Source organism: Vipera berus (genome assembly GCF_964194415.1).
Source record: "Vipera berus genome assembly, chromosome: 2".
NCBI lineage: Eukaryota > Metazoa > Chordata > Lepidosauria > Squamata > Viperidae > Vipera > Vipera berus.
The window spans coordinates 261551948-261572096 of NC_138203.1; the positions used below are offsets into that span (position 1 = coordinate 261551948).

At 38.7% G+C, this 20149-nt stretch overlaps 2 protein-coding genes across 10 annotated transcripts in view; one reads left to right on the forward strand and one right to left on the reverse strand.

Annotated features, from left to right (window-relative positions):
- Positions 1-150: 150 nt before the first annotated feature.
- PDHB (pyruvate dehydrogenase E1 subunit beta) lies at positions 151-10231 on the forward strand. 3 transcript variants are annotated; one of them, XR_014024947.1, is made up of 9 exons: positions 151-287; positions 4999-5106; positions 5204-5266; positions 5421-5456; positions 5754-6039; positions 6412-6522; positions 8541-8632; positions 8950-9194; positions 9749-9879. XR_014024947.1 is itself a non-coding variant. In XM_081316347.1 (9 exons), the coding sequence occupies exons 1-9, from the start codon at positions 174-176 to the stop codon at positions 9892-9894; spliced, it is 1098 nt and encodes a 365-aa protein (XP_081172473.1). In that variant the 5' UTR covers positions 151-173; the 3' UTR covers positions 9895-10231. The 3 variants fall into 3 exon arrangements, 2 of the variants coding, with proteins under 2 accessions (XP_081172473.1, XP_081172474.1); XM_081316347.1 differs by having other exon boundaries at positions 8950-9091; positions 9749-10231; XM_081316348.1 differs by lacking the exon at positions 151-287 and adding an exon at positions 413-499 and having other exon boundaries at positions 8950-9091; positions 9749-10231.
- Positions 10232-10842: 611 nt separating this feature from the next.
- Positions 10843-20149, reverse strand: part of PXK (PX domain containing serine/threonine kinase like) — a 59682-nt gene continuing 50375 nt past the window's right edge. For 3 of the 7 annotated variants that reach the window (XM_081320044.1, XM_081320043.1, XM_081320048.1), the window contains one exon: positions 10843-12036. In XM_081320044.1, coding sequence (XP_081176170.1) covers positions 11825-12036 — 212 coding nt within the window. In that variant the 3' untranslated portion in view covers positions 10843-11824. Of the gene's footprint in view, positions 12037-15965; positions 15992-19321; positions 19535-20149 lie in introns of those variants that run through there. The other 4 variants (XM_081320046.1, XM_081320045.1, XM_081320047.1 and 1 more) reach the window with 3 other exon arrangements.

Sequence of the window (20149 nt, forward strand, 5' to 3'; positions counted from 1 at the left end):
GAAGTCGGGCAAAAAGTACCAGCGAGCAGCTGCCGGGGCAGTTCTCGTTATTTCAACCTCGCGAGAATCTTTCTCTTACCCGGTTACTGGGCAACTGTGGAACCCGAAAGCAGGATGGGCGGGCGGCGCAAGGATTACGTTCACCCGCGCGCCGAGTGGAGGGCAGGTTCAAGATGGCGGCTGGTCCACTCCGAGGCCTTGTTCGGTGTGTGCTGAGGCTAGAAGCCGGCTGCTTGTCGGCACCTCCAAAGCGAGGCTTCCGGTCGTCTGGGTCTGCTGCTGCTCAGGTACAAGAGCTAGAGCGAACCTTAAGGAAAGGTTAAAACGCCTTCAAAATCCACGCAAGCGAAGGTCAATTTCTCCCCAAGTCTAAGGACAGGCTTTGAATCAGCTGAAAAGATGTTTGGATGGAGGTGATCTAAGTGGGCATTGTTTAGTTGACCTGTAGGGAGAGCAGATGCGAATAAGACCATTCGCTGTGTTTAATTTTTCACACAAGGTTAGTTTTCTGTATTTTTCCAATTTAAATCTGGCACCTAATAACACCTATTTATTTGTTGTGTTGCACCATTGTATATGTCCTAGAGAAGAGAGGTCATTTTCCCGTAATTTCTTCAAAAATGTTCAGTATAGGTGGTTATTGTTTAACAACCATTTGTTTAGCGACTGCTAGAACCTATGAGGAGCATTGATTGTACATACTGGTAGTTGCATTGTGGCTGTTGCTTGTTATCTGGCTCAAGTTAGAACAGCAGCATTCCTTGTCATTAAACAGTTTTTGTGGCTGGCTTCCTACCAGCAGTGAGGGAGCTGGCAGGAAGTTGCAAACAGAGACCATGTGACATAGGATTCACATAACAATAGCAATTGGGACTAAAATTTCCACTGCTAAGTGGTTTGGTTCTGTGATGTACTTTGCAAGTGTGTTGCTTAGTGACAGAAATTCTGGTCCCAATTGCCATCATTTACCAAGGACTACCTGTACAACAAATCTAATCATCCAGTTTAGAAAGGTTGTATGGTAGTTAAAATAGTAACAGTTTTAAGGGAGTGTAATACCAAAGAGGAAAAAAGTTGTTTATTGTATTATGGATAAATGTCTAGGTAGGGGATGCTAGTGACTTTGTAGATGTGTTTTGGGGTTGTGAAAGCAAGGGTACTTTTGTATGCAGACAATCATGTTAATGGCCAACAACCTGAATAACTTGCAGCAAAGGTTAGATTGTGTGATACTACAAGGAAAGCGGACATGGCAGTTAACATGAAAAAGAGGTATGTAGTTGTGCTTGACTGGAAAAAATGGAGCAAATGCTTATAAATAAATAGAGAGAAATTAATCCAATTTATGCATCTTGTTATAATACTCATTGAAGAAATGGGTTGGTGACATTGCAAGATGTGCAAAGGCAGGTAAAGATGCCCTAATAATTCACAAAGGTTTATGGGAGGTGTTTGAGTTTTAGCAGACCAAAGATGTGACCATGAACTTCCTATTCTCTAAACTTTTATCAATATCTTCAGAAAGGATCTAGTTATGTGGCTAGTGCCTCTAGGTCAGTGATGGCAAACCTTTTAGAGACCGAGTGCCCAAACTGCAACTCCAAACCCACTTATTTATTGCAAAGTGCCAACGTGGCAATTTAACCTGAATACTGAGGTTTTAGTTTAGAAAAAACAACTCATACATTAACATTTTTTGTCTCACAAGCATAAGATGATCCAAACAAAGTAAGGAAAACAATTCCAAATGCTTTCATTGACTTAAAATTATTTGGCAGAGAATTCCACACTTTAAGGATTTCATTTTCAAAACTAACTCTGCTGTTCTTTGTCATCCTTGTTTTTGCAGGATTGCTCTCAGTAAGAGAGGAAGGAGCTTGAGAAATGTCTTTTTCCTGTAAAAACTTAGCCAAAGAGCAAGGTGCGCATGCCCACAGAGAGGGCTCTGAGCATGCATGCTCCAGCATGCATGCCATAGGTTCGCCACCACTGCAGAAGGAGTTATCTTGATCAAAATGAAGGAAATAATGGTATTACTTGTCACTGGTCCCTGAGATTTCGATCAGCTAGTATTCAATTGGAAATATTTTCTGCATTAATAAAGGAGAATATTTGTAGCTCAGGGTTGAAATAAGGGGTCCTTGGTGTTTTCAGAGCTTGCTTGTTTTCTTGCAGACATTTCATTACCCAAATTAGGTAACATCATCAGTGCTAGTAAGGAGTGCCATTTGCTGTCAGTTTATTCTAGTGCATGGGTGTCAGATTTGATAGTGTCATGTGACATATCGTGACATTTTTTGCCTTTGTGGAGCCGGGGTGGGCTTGGCCTGCTTATGATGCATCTGGCCCGTGGCTGCCAGTTTGACACTCCTGTTCTAGTGTCTTGCCTTTCAGTGTTGGTGGGGGTGGTCTTATAGATTTTTTGATTGGGCTGTTTGCTGTTGGCTTCTTTGGTAGTTTCTTGATTAGGGTATTGTTTACTTGGTTGTTGGTCTTATGTTTTGGTCTTGGAGTTTATGCTGATCTGAGTGTTTGCTGGTGGAGAGGTGCTTGGGACTTTTTGTTCCTTTTAATGTCTGTGTGTCTACCAGTACTGATGGCTGACTTGTCAGAGTGCCAGGCTTCTAGAAATTTCCTGGCATTTTTGGACTTGGTTTAGTCTGGAATAGTCACATTTTCTCAGCTGAAACTATGGTTAAATTTATATGTTGTGAATTTAAAGAATTTTCATCATGTCTTCTGACTGTCAGTTGGTGTTTGTGGATATTATCTGTCTGTTTATCCTACATAGTGGTTGTTGCGCTCCTTACATTGTATGTTGTAGATGACTCCTGATTTTTCTTTTGGGGTTGTTGGGTCTTTTGGTCTGCTTAGGATGTTTTGAAGGGCTTTAGTTTATTAAAGAAAGAAGACAACACAAACAATGCAACCAAAGAATCTCTTAAGACCACCCTTATTAGCACTGATGATGTTACCTAGTTTGGGTAATGAAATGTCTGCAAGAAAAAAGCAAGCTCAGAGAGCACCAAGGACCCCTCATATTTTCTGTAACATGGTGCTTTAGTGAGTGGTGGCTATGCAGTTGTAAATGTGCCTAGAATGAACCTGTTATTTATATCCATTTAGTCATATCTTTAAGCCTAGAGGTTACATGGAAATACCTTTCATTAAAAACATAATGATACTTCTGGATTTTTCAGATTTTTGACACCATTGATTATTTGTGGAGCATCTCAGCAGTTGTAAATTAAAGGCATGGTGTTAACTGCAGTCCTATTTATAGGACCACCACCAGACAGTAACATGGGAAAAATCCTAGTTTAATCCCAGTATAATGTGTATTCTGAGATTGTGATTAAAAAGATAAACACAGTTTTTAAGCTTGGCATATTGTATAGTTTTAGTGCTTATAGTAATGAAAACCTTTACACACTTGACACCCAGTTGCTGGCTTGCCATTTTGCTGTTGTGATAAGCATTGTAAAAGGTGCATTGCGTAGGTTAGAAGTGAATTGTATTGCAAAGTTTTTATATTTGTTTTGCAGAGGTTCTTTGAGCCTTAGACATTATTTAAGGGTTCCTCCTGAGTAAAAAGCTTGAGGAACATTGTTCTAGACCCATGGTGGCGAATCTATGGCACGCGTGCCACAGGTGGCACGCAGAGCCCTCTCTGGGCACGTGCGCCATCGCCCCAGTCCTAGGCCTTCAACTGGGTTTTATAAAACCTTTTCGCTTTAGGCCTCCGCTGCTGTGTGCAAAAAAAAAAGGTTCAATCAATCAATTTCAACGTCTTGCGGGGGGGGGGGGAGATCTCGCAAAGTTGGAATTGATTGAACTTTTTAGTCCCACCCAGTCTGCCGTTAACAATGCAGCCATGCCCACCCAATGGGCCATGGCCACCCAATTGGCCACACCCCACCCAGTGGGCCCCACCCATCTAATTGGCCACACCCATCCAATGGGCCACACCCACCCGGCACCTGACAATACATAAGTGGGTTTTGGGTTGCAGTTTGGGCACTCGGTCTCTAAAAGGTTCGCCATCACTGTTCTAGACTAACTGTGTCTTGAGTGCTCTTACTATTCAGAGAATACGTGCTATTAATGCCCAGGAGAAAATTATTCATGATTGTGCTGGCTCAAAATATGATTTGCTTAGTCTTAATTTAGCACAATTTTTGAATCCAGATGTTATGATTTGTAAACCATTGTTTCTACCTAAGTTCAGTGTGTAAACCCAGAGAGCTGTGATTTATTGAATCAATAATAGTAATCAGGACTTAACATGAAAATGCACAAAGAATGTTAACATTCATTAAAAATATAAATACTCCTCGCTTAATGATTGTTCAAGGTTATGATCAACCTCTTCAAAACTATAACCTGGTTCCAGAGTTCTGATTGCTACACACCTCTTTCTACCTGTGGACATGTGATCATATTTTGGGTGCTTGGCAACTGGCTTGCGTATACAACCATTTGCAGCATCCTGTGGTCATGGGACTGGTTTTCTGCAATTTTTGCTAGTTTCTGGTGTTTACTTCCAGTTTCTGGCAAAAGCGCCCATTGAGTAAAATGAGCTCGCTGTACAACTGCCGCAGAAATTGTTATAAATTATGACTTACAACCATAATTTCAGAAGGACTAACTGTAGTACTGAGTAATTCAGAAAGTTCCATAATAGTCACATAATCTTTTCCCCTTGTAAGTGCCTGTGTAGGAAAATCGTATTTCTTGACTATGAGCACCATTCAGACATTTTCCCCTGTACAAAAGTAAGACAGATACCCTTCACCTGTTCAGTAAATGCTTCTCCAGGGTAGAAGATCGCCTATCCTTCCTAATCCATGTCAGATTGGCATAAAATACTTGCTTTCAACTATCGAAATTCTAATCCAAATACCAGTAAAAATATTGCAGTCTTCCTTCCTCTCTCAGGACAGTAACTGTTAGAAGTAGCAGTTTGTGGATGTTGACTTAGATATCTTATCATTACAGGTCACTGTCCGTGATGCTTTAAACCAGGCCTTAGATGAGGAGATAGAGAGGGATGAGAAAGTTTTCTTGCTCGGAGAGGAAGTCGCGCAGTATGATGGTGCATACAAGGTAAGATAATCTACCAGGGCACTGCAGTATAATTAGTGTGTTATTTAAAAAGGATATTATTTTAGCAGCAATTTGACTTCCTTTTTCAAATCCACAGATTAGCAGAGGACTTTGGAAGAAATATGGGGATAAGAGGGTAATAGATACTCCTATATCAGAGGTATGAACCCAGAAGGTATTTCTAATCTTTTTATTTTAGTATTTGTCTTTAAATAAATTTGCTTGCAAATAAATTCCTTGGTAGCTGTAAATCTTACTTCATACAGTAATGGTGTGTTTATAAAATCTCTAATTTGTTTGTTTTCCTTCTTTAGATGGGATTTACTGGAATTGCTGTTGGTGCTGCCATGGTATGTAACTCCCATATGTTATAAAGAAAAGTATTTTAAGTAGCTTTAAAGATATTTTAGTTTTTGTTTACACACACACACACACAAACACGCACGCTTGATTCATTAAAAGAAACTGATGATTTCTAAACAAAGAGGTTTTTTTTAAAAAAACAACCAGGTATGATGTATTCAGAGGCCTGGCAGCTCTAAGTAGACATAGGGAATGAATAGAGGAATATATAGAAGAGGGATTAAGCAGCAGTAGACTGTCTGAGTTTGTCTCTTAATATTAATCCAGATGGTTTGTTTTACCAGGCTGGTTTGCGACCTGTTTGTGAATTCATGACCTTCAATTTCTCCATGCAAGCTATTGATCAGATAATAAACTCGGCTGCTAAAACCTACTATATGTCTTCTGGGTTGGTACCTGTGCCTATTGTCTTCAGGGGTCCAAATGGTGCCTCAGCAGGTGTAGCAGCCCAGCATTCACAGTGTTTTGCAGCCTGGTATGGGCACTGCCCTGGACTGAAAGTAGTTAGCCCCTGGAGTGCAGAGGATGCAAGAGGTCTCCTTAAGGCATCCATCAGGGATGATAACCCAGGTAAACAAATCCAAAAAATTGCTATGTAATATGAGTGCACTGCCTTCTTCTATTTTATCTGCATCAAACAGTTTTTTTGCACTTATGAAAATTAAACTTGTGACAGCAATTCTGGTTGAATATTCCAGATTTCAGTAGGAAATTGGAATATGTAGTAGGCCAAGGAGTAACTGATTTAAGCAAATGGTTCTTGGCACTTATGTTTCATGAGATATTTCTCTGTACTTTAGGTTTCACTCCAAGATATCAAGCTGGTACTGTGCAGACCTCTATTGTGATGTGTCTTAAGAGTCTTTCACTATAAAAGTAATCTCTGACGAGCACAAAAAATTGACCGTGATCAAAATTCACTTCTTTTTTTATTCTTCATAGTTGTCATGTTGGAAAATGAGTTAATGTATGGTGTGTCCTTTGAGTTGTCTGAGGAAGTACTTTCAAAAGATTTCATCGTTCCTATAGGAAAGGCCAAGATAGAAAGGCAAGGTAAGCAAGCACGCCATTTGCATTTAGCCTTCCCAAGTTCTCTGGGTGCTCTAGAGCAGAGCAACTCAACCTTTCCAGCTTGGCGGCCCAGAAGGAAAAGGAGGAGCAGGGAAATGTGTGCCCCTGCGGGGCCGCAAACAGGTGGGTTCACGGCGGTGCTAGCGCAGATATGCAAGCGGGCCACATGGCCCCATGGCGCACGTGCTGGTACCCATGCATATGTGCAAGTAATTTAAAGTTCGATTTGCTCTATTCTGCAAGTATTATTTTTTAAAAAAAGAGATTCTGATATGATTTTTAAGATCAGCCAGGTTCTCTTTTTTTTTTAAAAAAATATGGCTTTCTTGCATCATCAAACTCATAATCAAAATTTATTGAATTTATATGCTGCGTGGTTCCCAAATCAAAAAGAAAATAGATGGCAGAGTTGCTAAACTCGAATACAAACAGAGAAGAAGAAAAAAAAGGGGGGGGGGGCTTGAAAGGTCCGGGCGAAGAATAGAACAAATTGAATTTGCAAGCTTCCAGAATTCATCCTACCCCTAATGGTTACCCATTATTTCGAGTCTTAAAACATACATTATTCCTTGTAGAAGTATCTTTACAAACTCAATGAGAATGGAAACAATCCAAAACCTTAGGCATTCCTTGATTTTGATTTTTGAGAGGTTGCTTTTGAGTGTGCCTTATTAATCCCTCCGTTGGCTAGATTTGTCTGGCGCGTACATTTCTCTATTGTAAGTACGCTCCCCAATGGCCCATCATCTGTTTTTTTAATTTGGCGATAGAAGTATGCACAAACATTCATTGATCTTTTTAAAATTGATTTTCCCCTTCTCATTTCTAGATGGTTCTAAAATATTACTCATTTGCTGTGTTAGGAGTGTTTCAGCTCCTGTGTGTCATGGTTCTGATAAATGAGACAATTCAAACAAAATGCAAGCACTGTTTATCTAAAAAGTCTTAATAATGAAACGAAACATCGGCACTCATGGAGGGATGCCAGAATCTGAAATCTCCGCCCCCCTTGCACAATATATTAAATACAATTCTCCACTTGTCTTATTTTTGTCATTAGTCACATTCTCCAATTAATTTAGAGAATTAGTTTCTCTTTTAGACAACCTGCCAAGTTCTTATCTTCTTAAAACATCTGGGTAGCTTTCCTCACCCCCAAGCGAAGTAATTAAAGTAACAGGCTGTCTCTTATATTGTCAGTGCAAAAAAAATCAATGTTTGCAGCATTGACACTATGTTTGACAGTACTGGTAGTCCTCGGGTTATGACCATTCAATGAACAACCGTTCAGGTTATAGTGGTGCTGAGCAAGGGGGACTCGGGAACAGTTCTCAAAGTGTAGCTATTGCAGCACCCCTGCAGTCGTGCAATCGTCATTTGCAACCTTTACTGCCAGCTTCTCATAAGCAAAGTCAGTGGGGAAACCAGCAGGTTGTTCTTGCTCCTGCTGCTTTTTTTAACCTAGCTATATGCTGTAGCATCAGTTGTGGGATTCAAATAGGTGAACAACCGGTTCCCTGTGTGGATGCCGCTTCCAGAAGTCCATTCTGGGCCTGGGCAACAAAAAAATAGCTACCGGTTCTGTCGAACTGGTGCAAACTGACTGAATCCCACCACTGTGTAGCATCCACCCAAAGTGCCTGGCTACCTGCCCGTAGCTTACAACCACCACCCCATTGCCTCTTATCATAGTCATGTGAAGTCCTCAGTGGCTCAAAGTTCCCTGGTTATGATGGCAACCAGGATTGCCATTGCTCAGCCATCCCAGTCCCGATTGCTCTAATTACAACACTCATACTGTTCCTAAAGTGTTTGGATAATATTAGGTATATTTCTTAGCAGTGAACATTATACATTTTTGAGGTAATAGGTTCAACTTCAGTTCAAGGGTTTAAAAGTTGACATGATGGTGACTATTGGAAAATCCTTTTTAAAGAATTTGAATTTAGAACAGGTCTCTGCCAAACTTACAACTCTCAATCATCTATTTTGTGTTTCAGGAACCCATATAACCTTAGCGTCTCACTCAAGACCTGTAAGCCACTGTCTAGAAGCAGCTGCTGTCCTTGCCAAAGATGGAGTGGAATGTGAGGTACAAAGTATTTTGTTGAGATACAATTCACGAAAGAGATATCTTCAAAACTTGTTGCCTACCTTTCAAATGTGTTCTGCTGGTTCCTTGGCTCCAAGGTGGAGACTTAGACAGAGGACAGTTATCTACCATTGTTGAATGATTTCCAAGATTTTCCAAAATCAACAGAAAAATGGAATCTTCAGTGGTACACAAGCGCGGAACACTGCCTTTCTGTGAATTTGCTCTATTTACTGAGAAAAAGTTACGATCTCCATTTATTTTCCACACTCCAACAAAACTGACAACTGGTCCAATTTCTCTAACCTTTCTCATAGGTTATAAACCTTCGTAGTATTCGGCCATTGGATATTGAAACCGTTGAAACTAGCATCATGAAGACCAATAATCTTGTAACAGTAGAAGGTGGCTGGCCCCAGTTTGGGGTGGGAGCTGAAATCTGTGCCAGAATTATGGAAGGTATTTGAAGAGTCATACGGCGGTGGTTCTTAACATCAGAATGCTGGTACTCTCTTCTTTGAAGCTTCCAATGAAAGTTCAGTTGCCCTCATCCTTCATTAGAGTGAGTTTCCCTTTAGACTGCAAAGGCCATCCCATCTGCAAGAGCAGTCTTTTGGTGAAGGTCAAGTATATGCAGCCATATACTAAAAAGAGCCAGTTAGATCTAGTGGTTAAGCACCAGGCAAGAACCCAGGAGACCGAGTTCCAGTCCTGCCTTAGGTTGAAAGCACGCAGGTGATTTTGGGCCACTGACCAGGAGACTGAGTTCTAGTCCTACTTAGGTATGAGAGCCAGCTGAGTGCCATTGGACCAGTCACTCACTCAGCCCAACTCACCTCCCCGGGTGGTGGTTGTGGGGAAAATAGGGAGAGGAAGGACTATTAGGTATGTTTGCTGCCTTGAGTTATTTATAAAAATAAAGCTGTAGGGATAAAATAAAATATAAATGGATAATAAAAACCTTCAAACTTACAAAAGCCCTATTTGACATATCTTCAAGCAGATTCTTGGTTCTCTAAACTTTCACAAGCAGTTTTTAGACATACCAGGCAGCAGGCTGAAAATATCCAATTTAAGGTTGAGAAATAAATTTCAAATCTATTCTTCTGATTTCAGGTCCTGCTTTCAACCATTTGGATGCACCTGTGGTTCGTGTCACAGGTGCCGATGTGCCGATGCCTTATGCAAAGATCTTAGAGGAAAACTGCGTACCTCAAGTAAAGGACATAATATTTGCTGTGAAAAAGACGCTCAATATCTAGATCTTGTGTGCAAATTCTGTTCGAGAATTTATCTTTTAACTATTATTTATGAAGCATACTGCAAGCCACTGTATTCAGAACTGCACCTTATATTGCACGTGGATTGGGATAAGGCATTACAAAAGGAATAGAAAGCATGTTTGTTACAGACCGTGTTGTCTCGCTTTCTCTCAAGAAGCCAACGCAAAGGGAGATGAATTATTAAAGAACTTTCATTATATGGTAAAATGTCTTGTTATAGACTACAAGATCAGGTTTGCTCTCATGAGCAGCCTATCTTATCAAGAGTCAGCTTGTGCTTCTTTTGTAACTTATGTAGCTTGTAATAAAGGTATTAACTAAATTGTGTTGGTGTTGTATTTCTTCCTTTCTCCCTTTATTTCACAGCTCAATCATGACCTCTGCTATTCTTTCCTCTAAGGCTAAGTCACTGATGGTGAACCTTTTGGGCTGGGTATGTCAAAAATGTAGAAAATGCATAACTTGACTTTGTTGACATGTCTCATGCACACCTCCCCGAACAAAAGAGAAACGATTCCCCCCACCCCCAAGCTAGGCCACACTGGACAGTGGCACTCAGTGGGCCTCTTTTTGAAGCAGTTTTGGAGAATGCTCTTCCACAGCTATGCAGCTGCCAAAAACCACACAAAAGCATACCCCATTCTCATGCGATTTTCAGAGGCTGCACAAGAGAACACCCTGTTCCTGTTTGACCTCTGCAGCTTTCCAAAATCGCATGAGAATGAGATGTGGCTTGGTTGGTGTTGGTGAATGCTGGCATGCCACCCAAAAAATGGCATGTCACCTTTGACACACGTGATAAGTTTACCATCACTGCTCTAAGCTGAAGATTGTTTTAGATGCATCAGCTATAACCAAGATCTTTCCTCATCTCAGCTTAATGATATAGGGCACGGGTGTCAAACTCGCGTCACGTGATGTGTCGCAATGTTATCGTGACAATTTTTGCATTACCAGAGCTGTGGTGGGTGCTACCTCATATGATGCAACCAGCCCACAGACCGGCTGTTTGACACCCCTGATACAGGGTTACTATACTCAGCAACTGGACTTTCAGATTTTCAAGGCACTTAATGTTTTACCATGTTTAGCAGTACAGTACTACTGAAAGATTAAGCAGATTTATTTTCTTCCAACACCAATGAAATTCTATTCACATTTTAATAAAAATATGAGTATATTTCAGACTACATGAACTCTTCTACACAATGACATTATCTGCATAGGAACAAATACTTGACACATACTTGACTTTAAAAATGGATTACTAATCCTTAAAGTGCAATTTAAGATTTTCAACAAATCAGAGAAATGACGTTTTCCCACTAAAACATTAAACTTAAGGTAGGTTTTTTAAAACACCCAGCCCAATAATAAATCACATTGAGGTTAAATTTGAATTAATGGAAACCCTGCAAATGTAAATAGCTTGATACCCAATTTAACCCCAAGTCTAATCGCGTTATAATTTTTCTAAATTGAGTTGTACTGGGAGCTGTACTTTTAGACTTTGAATAATCCATGGATTACCTGCATCTTGCAGGGCAAAAAAAATTCCTAGCACTGCCATACTTTTAAGCATAGCTGAGCTAACTTGGCATGTAGTACAGCTAACATCGATGGGCCAGGATTTATAGTTCAGTCTTTTTGGAAAGCAAGGCTCAGAATATAAATGGCCACTCTATCAGAAGAAATAATATCTGTCCCAAGAAGATTCCACGAAATAAATCTCTAAATGGGACCTTTTCACCCTTCAAGGACTCTGATATAAGTTATTCAATTATATTATTTTTAGGGGGGAAAAGATTGAAATGACTCTAAACAAAGAGTGGCTAGATCAAATTATTACAGGAAAACTGGTTCGGAAAACAGAAACAGAAAATATACCAAATTTGATTTGTAAACAATTTCAGCTGATTCTGGGAGCACTGCAGTCACAGGTATCTGCTTTTTTCAACGCTGCTTTCTGGAAATTCTGAATGGAACTGAGTAAGGCGCTTCTGCTTGTGCTGTTGACAGGCTGCAGCTCAGGGTGGGTTGGCACATCCAAATTAGGAGGAGGAGGAGGAGGAGGAGGAGGAGGACCAGGAGCTGCTGGTGGCGACGGAATTGTTGAGGCACCTGCCAGAAAGAAAGACAAGAGTTATATAAACTGTTGAACTTGAAGGAAATGCTGCTGGCAAATGATGGGCAACAGAAGCATGATCTGGAGAAGTTCCAACACACAAAAGAGGTAGAAAATCATACAATGTAAAAGCAAAGAAGGTTTAAAAACAAGGAGTAATGGCATACTGCAGAAGAGTGCAGGTATTTAAAAAAACAACATTCTGTACAATTACTAAGGACTGACAACCCTTAATATGGTGAAAGTTTTGTGAACTCTTTAGAACTATCCGTAACCATGCAGTAGTGTAATCTAGTATATTCTGCAATGTTGTCAAAAGCTTCACCTGAGCCCTATTAAGAGATAAAAGATTCTGGTTAAGCAATAATACCCAAAACTCTGTCCAGTCTTTGGTAACTGGCGGCATCTCCTTTAGCAGCAAATAGCTTCAGCTATTCTATTGTAGATTTATTTATTTAGGATAGGTGACCTGTTGCCGTGGCCCACATTTTTTAAAATCTTCAGCTCACAGTTATTCTGACATTCTCTTGAAAAATTTGCTGCCACAATTCCTTATTCGCTCACTACTTGCATGACCTGACTGATCATATGTAGGTTACAGTACTGTTTGATTATAGATCTCTATAAAATGTTCATAAACTTTCATCACTGAAGGAGAAATTTCACACCTGATCCCATTCTTAGACAGAAAAGCTAAGCTATAAGGTGGATGAATAATAGATATCAAGTTTTAGGGTGCATCCTCTACTTTAAAACCATTTGACAACAACTTACAGTTCAAGTTCAGAATAAGCTAAACTTGTTCAGTTTCCAATTGTAAGTAGATATTTGTTTAAGGCTAAGTATCTCAACTACTATTAACTGCATTTATAACTTATCTGATTAATAAAAGCAGATCTTCCTGTATTAAAATTGGCAATCTTTTTCTCTATAAACCTATGGAAGTCAGTTCTTGCAATCATTAAATTAAAAAATTAAATTAAATTATCACCCATCTCACTATCAAGTGACTTTGACGGCTTACAGTATCATAAAACCATGTTGTAAGGAAAAATATGAACATTATATATGGTTTACATCTGATTCAGGGCAGTGTTTCTCAACCTCAGCAATACAATTCTTTTAAGAATTCTGCAGTCTGAAGAAACACTGACTGATAGGATTCATGAAGAAAAAGGATTTATTCCAAAATATTTTTTATAGAAAACTGTTTCCCATGTATAACATGTTCAAATCTATGAATATTTCTCTCAGTTTGGGAATATGGGCCTAGGTAGGTAATTTTCAGAATGAACTTTAAAGAGCAGTTCCATTGCTCAGGAAAGAAATTACTTAAGTATAATACCAGAGCTTTAGGACTTTTCATGAATTAAATATTAATTGAATTATCTTCATGAGAAAATAAAAATATTATTTTGTCATGTACAGTAAGTCTGTATTATTTATTAAAAGAAATCTGGTGGGGGGGAGGAATCTTTTGTCAATTACATTCACATGAGAATATAAAAATAATCCAGGGTAGACAGATCACCCAGTTAAGTAAAGGAGTTTCCTATAGATCCAGTCTTTCCCAGAGCAGCTCTTTCTAAGGCATTATAATGGAAGGGTCAAATGTTTAAGACATCAGGCTAGAAACCAAGAGACTGTGAGTTCTACTCCCGCCTTTGGCATGGTAACTTGGGGCAATCTTTTTCTCTCAGCGCTACCCACAAGGTTGTTGTAAGGAAAATCAGAGGAGTCATGAGTATTAGGCACGTCTGCCGCCTTGAGTTATTTATAAAAATAATAAAAGCAAGATAAAATATCTTTAAAAAAATTTCCTTGAACAGCCTCTCAGTATAGAGACTAAATCCTGGCAAGAGACTTTGAAGCAGGCCTGTTAAATCAGCACTGTTTTTAGGTGCTCATCACCCCAACTGCAGTAACTCTTTTGTTACATGAGCCAAATATGATCAACCTGTTGAGAATGGTGAGTGACCCTGTCTTTTTAAAAAGTTTTCTTTGAAGTGCACCTTCTGGTAAATAAGCTTTATAAACGTGAAGCTCTTTCTGATAATTATTAGAGTGTGAATTTTGTGTTGTTAAGACAAGCTAAACAGGAATTAATGCCCATGTAAAATGCTGCAATCAAAGTCGACTGAGTGTATAAGGTGCTCAGGATAGAAATTAAAATTTTTTAAATTGGAACTCAGTGCCAAGTTTACGGATCACCAATGACAGTGCAATGAATGGTAGTTTTCCCATCATTTTCCAGTTATATGATGAAGTTATTGGGGCATCTATTTAACTATGGTCTTACACCAACGTTTCCTTTACTGACTTTGATTTTATTCCAAGGACCGTTTTTCTAGCCCAAAACCTGAGTGGTCTTTTTCAAGTGAAAAACGGAAATAGTTGAGAGATCCCAAGCTATTAAAGTTAGTGACATTTTGTTGCTATGCTTTCCATTAGCAAATTTCACTGGTAAACTGTGCATGGAATGCCCATCAGAAACAAAGGTTGCCATGGCTTCACCAGCACTGAACAGCACATCCTTACTCACATGTGACGTTTTTTATAAAAGTAAAATGTTCCTCTATGTCACCGAACCCAATGAGTACTCATGAACCCAAAAAAACAAGCTACCAAAACCGTATCAACCCAGAAACCATGTTTGATGTTTAGCTCCTTTAAATCTATGCTCTTCTCTCCTTAACAAAGGAGTACATCTCTTGCTTTCAAGATGTAAATTGCCTTCATGTGGAAACCCAGCCCTACAGCAAAAATATTCCCCCAAGTATTTTACGTAACTCCTGCCATACCAGAAAACAGAATGTTTACTTGAACAGGATAGCTGGAAGTACCTGAATGTTCTCTCATTACATAATGCTCATGTAAGTAAATGAATTGCTCAGGCTTCTCATCTGCTATTCCTAGATGCCATTTCATCTAAAATATTTTTTCTAGACAAAGAGAGAATGTACCTAAAGAACATTTGAAATTATTTATTTCCCCAGTTATTTCATAAAGATTTACAAAATTTCAGTAATTCGGCAGAGATCTATATAAAAAAAGCATTTAAAACTGCAAATTAATATTTGCTCCATAACTGGTAGGGCAGTTCCAATGTCCATATATCCCCAAGTTAATTTTGTATTCTTGCAAGAAGCAATTTACTTAGCTGACAGGAGCTTAACAATGCCACTCTTTTGCTAAAACGTACTAATTTCTATGGAAGAATAGGAAGTACCCTGATGGGTTAAGTCAGATTAAGAAACACTGCTTGCTTGAAGGGAGTTAGTACAGTTAAGTGGGCTTTTTACTCTGAATTACTTATAGATCTTTTTACTATGATGTGGTACCATTTATCTTTTCTATGGGAAACACCATAATATAGTGAGTTGTCCCTGCAACCTGCTCCTCCATCATTATTTCTGACATTTTATAATTTTGGATTAGTCTTTTAAAAAAGTTTAACATTTTAGAGGAAAGGCTTCTTGGAAGTTGTTTGTTCTTTTCTTCCAGTTTCTTTTCTGCTGTAATTCCCTAAGCTCCTCTTTGGCTTTATTTTACAACTGGCTAGGGAAAAAAACATTGTTTTTAAAATGCTGGCAGTGTATAGTATTGTTTGCTCGTAGGTTTATTTGAAGAAGGCACCTACTTCAAATTGATTGAATGTTGGTTAATATTAATACTAACAAAGCTAAAGAGGAGTTAATAAAACGTTTTGTAAAAAAAATAATTATTTCAAGTATTTGTTTAAATAATAGCAGATGCAACTTTGATCCATTAGTAACAGGGAGGGTAGTGGGGAAAACCTGCCTTTTAACATTAATTCAGAAAAATTATTTAAATCAATGTTTCATATTTTTTCCTTTCAGCATCAATATTCTCACACTCTGAAATATCACACAAGGAAAGGGACATCAATATCGGATTACTTTACCGAGAATGTTCAAAATGGCGCATGCTCTACTGAAGACAGAAGAAAGGAAGAAGAAAGACAGGGGGGGGAAAGCAGAACAGTGAGTATTCCAGCATTCAGTTATATCCTTTCAACAACAAGAGGAGAGAAATACAAGTATAAATAGCCTGATATACAGAACCGAATGCACATAATCGCATTAATTGGTCTGCTGTCGTGTTTGCCTTATCCATAGGTACAAACAGGCACTTGTGACAAATACAGTAACCTTGGACACATTCGAAAACTTTTCACCTTTTTTAAACATTAAAAATTGCAGTGAACATATGAGGCCACTTAATACCTAGAGCCTTGGTGGAGCAGTGGGCTAATGCCTCCTTAAGTAACACCAGCTGCCTGCAATCAGTGCAGGTTCGCATCCCACCAGGCTCAAGGTTGACTCAGCCTTCCATCCTTCCGAGGTAGGTAAAATGAGGACCCAGATTGTTGGGGGCAATTAAGCTGACTTTGTAATAATGCCGCTTGGGGTGTGTGTGAAAGCCCTAATAAGCAGGCATATACATAGAATGAAGGCTACTGCTAAGCTTGTAAGCCGCCCTGAGTCTTCGAAGAAGGGCGGGATATACCGGTAAATGGAATTAAAAAAAATATATGATTGAACTATGGGTCCACATTATCCTGATTTGTCCACTCCGATTGGCAGAAATTTCCCACCATCAAAAATGGAATTTTCCTCAGTCTTTCTAACTGGAGATGCTAAGAACCGAATCTAGATTAAAGAGCATAGTCTCTAAACTCTGCTATGAGTTACAGTTTATATATTACGAGAACTACTATAAAAATATGGGGGTGCAATGGCTCAGTGGTTAAAGATGCTAAGCCTGTCAGCTGGAAAACTGACAGCCCAGGTTCAAAACTCAAGTGCCGTGCAATGCAGTGAGCTCCTGTTACTTGCCGCAGATCCTGCCCACCTAGCAGTTCAAAAACATGCAAGTGAGTAGATAAATAGGTACCACTTTAGTTGGAAAGTAATAGTGTGGTGTGTGCCTTGGCAGACAGCTATGCTGGCCACATGATCATGGAAGTGTCTTTGGACAATGCTGGTTCCTTTGGCTAAGAAATGGAGGTGAGCATCACCCTCTCGTGTCGGATTCGATTGGAAAGGGGAAACCTTTACCTTTACTATAGAAATAATCTGCCAAACTTAATTGTATAAAAGCTGCATGCCTATAGCCTGTTGTCCATTTCACTCCTGGAAATAAGATCCCTTGAGGAGGTATCATGAATAAACAATCTAGAAATTAACTTTTGGAAAATAAGATGAAAAAAATACATAAATACAGGTAGCCCTTGACTTACAACAGTTCATTTAGTGACCATTCAAAGTTACAACAGCACTTAAAAAAAGTGACTTATGATCATTTTGCACACTTATGCCTTTTGCCTCATCCCCATGGTCACATGATCAAAATTCAGACATTTGGCAACTGGCATGTATTTATGATGACCTTCTGACAAGCAAAATCAATGGGGAAGCCAGATTCACTTAACAACCGCGTTACTAACTTACTTATCTTAAAACTTCAGTGATTCACTTAACAACTGTAGCAAGGAAAGTTGTAAAATGGGGCAAAAGTCACTGTCTTGCTTAGTAATGGAAATGTTGGGCTCAACTGTGGCCATAAGTTAACAACTGCCTGTACACAAAGAGGTCCAGTCCATATTTTACGGTACATAAAACATCCCAATGATACTGTGTTGCTTAAAATCTAATGACTGGCATTTTTTAACCTTGTTAATAATAGTAATCCTTATCAGTCAACTTTACATTCTCATTCTACTGAAGTGGGAATTAATCTGAGTAACTCTGCATGTAGAAGTTTTTCTATATTCTCACCTTATTAGTGATATACAGACAGAAACCTATTTCCACAGACATGTTGTCTCACACTAAATCAGCAAGTGTCTGCAATAAAATGATTTAAGATATGGTACTACTAATCTCCATCACTAGGTTTTGAGGTTAATTTACAGTGAAAACAGCCTCAAAGAAACTTAGACAGGCAGTAGGTTCACGTTACTATAACCAAATGTGGAACCTATGTATTGTAAATGAGTCAAGGTAGATGTCACGGGTTAGTCATATTCTCTCATTCATTTTCCAATTTGTCTCTCCTTAATGCTTTTGTGCAACCCCACTTGATTAGGAAAGTAGGAGACAAAAGAGTTTTGCAACCAAGGTCAAAAACCATGTAACATGATTATTGTATGATTAATATGTTGCTATTGGGTTCAATGGGGTTTACTCTTAAAGATCTGCTTATCTGATATAAGCATGATACACATTTGTGAAAAGTTTTGATATTGCAGTATCACACTCCTACTGGGATCCATGACAATTTTACCACCTTTTTCCATGTAAATGTTTTAAGGGTAAAAACTAACAAACAAGCAATGTCCATATGCATCCATCCCTTGAAAAATATGAAACTAAGCACCTAAACTAAATGTATTGCAGACATATAACCATAAACACTCACATATCACTATCAATTCGCAATTTGCAATTACACAAATTAATTAAGAACAGGATTTAAGAAGCTCTAATCTAGACTCTCCCTTTATACTAGCTGCTCAATTACATAATGTTGGAAGGACAAGTTTTAAAAGCACATATTTCTATCAAGGAAAATTGTATCACAGAGTGACTTCTGTTTTTAAGATAAATCAAATGATATGTGCACTATATTTTAAGTTTTCAAGCTGCAGCCAAGAACATGCAAATAGCATAATTTTCCCAAAATCTTGGTCAAAGGTATATGACCTTCAAGAATTCTTTAGATAAACAAACGGAGATAAAGGCCAGTTGCAGACAAGAGAGGTATCCCACCTTCTAATATATATAGCTCCCCAAATTAAAAAAATAAGTTATTTTACAAAGTAGCTGGAAATCTCAGCATTGTTGCACAAGATCTTTGGATGAAATCTCCAAAAATCTTATGAGAAGGCGACTTTTTAAACATATGTGTATATATATTATGTGATCAGGCCATCGTACAAGATGAAATAACAGGGCATGACTCTGTAACTTCAAACTATAATTAGGCTTGAAGTAGACAATGTCAACAGTCTTAGCCATCAGGTTACCTATTGGAAGTTTTTTAAGCAGGACAATGGTCAGACATGCCTGGGCATATTGTGTTAGTTTTTTTATCACCAGGTTAAAATACAGCTTTATAGGGAAATGATCTTCCATGGTTGAAGGATTTGGAGATTACTGCTTAGAGGGATAAGCAGAGAGCACCATGGACCATGTCCTGTCTTTCATTTAAATTAGCTTTGTTTTTATTTGTATACTCACTTCAGTATTATGGCACAGAGCGTGGCTTTAAAAGCCTAAACACACACATCATAAGGGCACACAAGTTCTGTACAATAATTCACACAAAATGCAACTTTAAAATGCCTCTTGACGTTTAATGTCTCAAAATTGTAAAAATAAGTACTAGTTGAAAAGTGTCATAATTATTGTTATGGAGATTTCCTCACAGTACCAATCTGTAGCTTCAGAAAAAGGATTTTGCTCAGGACTAAAGTGAAAGAAGAAAGACATATATTTATTCAATATATTCATGTCACACACTTTCACAGACTGCTGGGACTGTCCTTTAAGATTGCCCAGAAACTACCATTAGCCCAAAAGAAGCATCCCATGTGCTAAGTGGCTTCCAATTCTGGAGTCGTGTGACATCTTATAATACACTCCCCTTTGGATTAGCCTTCCATAGAGATCAAAACAGCTTTCAGGGGGGATGTTAAAAGGTTGAGGCATTATGTTGTCTGTTTGCCACAGGTGAGCCATAAATTTCACAAAATTAGAATCTAAAGGGTAGTTGCATTTTTTTAAATATTTAAAATTTAATTCACTGTATTGTGAGAGTAAATTGCCCAATGCATTTACTTTCAATCAGCTTTTCCTTTAGACAAAAGCTCTGGTAATCTCTTTGCTATGACTAGCCCAGGGCCAACGTCTCTCAAACTCAAATCCGCTACATGATTTCTTGCAATTCAATAATGAATTGATACGGACAAGCTCATACAGTTCCCAGGCAGGAAGAATAAATACTTATTTGGGGAATTAAAGCAACTTTTCCACCAGAGGTTTAAATTTAGTGACTGAATCTAAAGCAACTCATCAGCAGCTT

Excerpts from the sequence above, each read along its gene's own strand:
- PDHB (XM_081316347.1), top strand. The coding sequence starts at position 174 with ATGGCGGCTGGTCCACTCCGAGGCCTTGTTCGGTGTGTGCTGAGGCTA. Across the intron at positions 6,523-8,540 it reads GGCCAAGATAGAAAGGCAAG|GAACCCATATAACCTTAGCG; the intron begins GTAAGCAAGCAC and ends TTTGTGTTTCAG. Across the intron at positions 8,633-8,949 it reads AAGATGGAGTGGAATGTGAG|GTTATAAACCTTCGTAGTAT; the intron begins GTACAAAGTATT and ends CCTTTCTCATAG.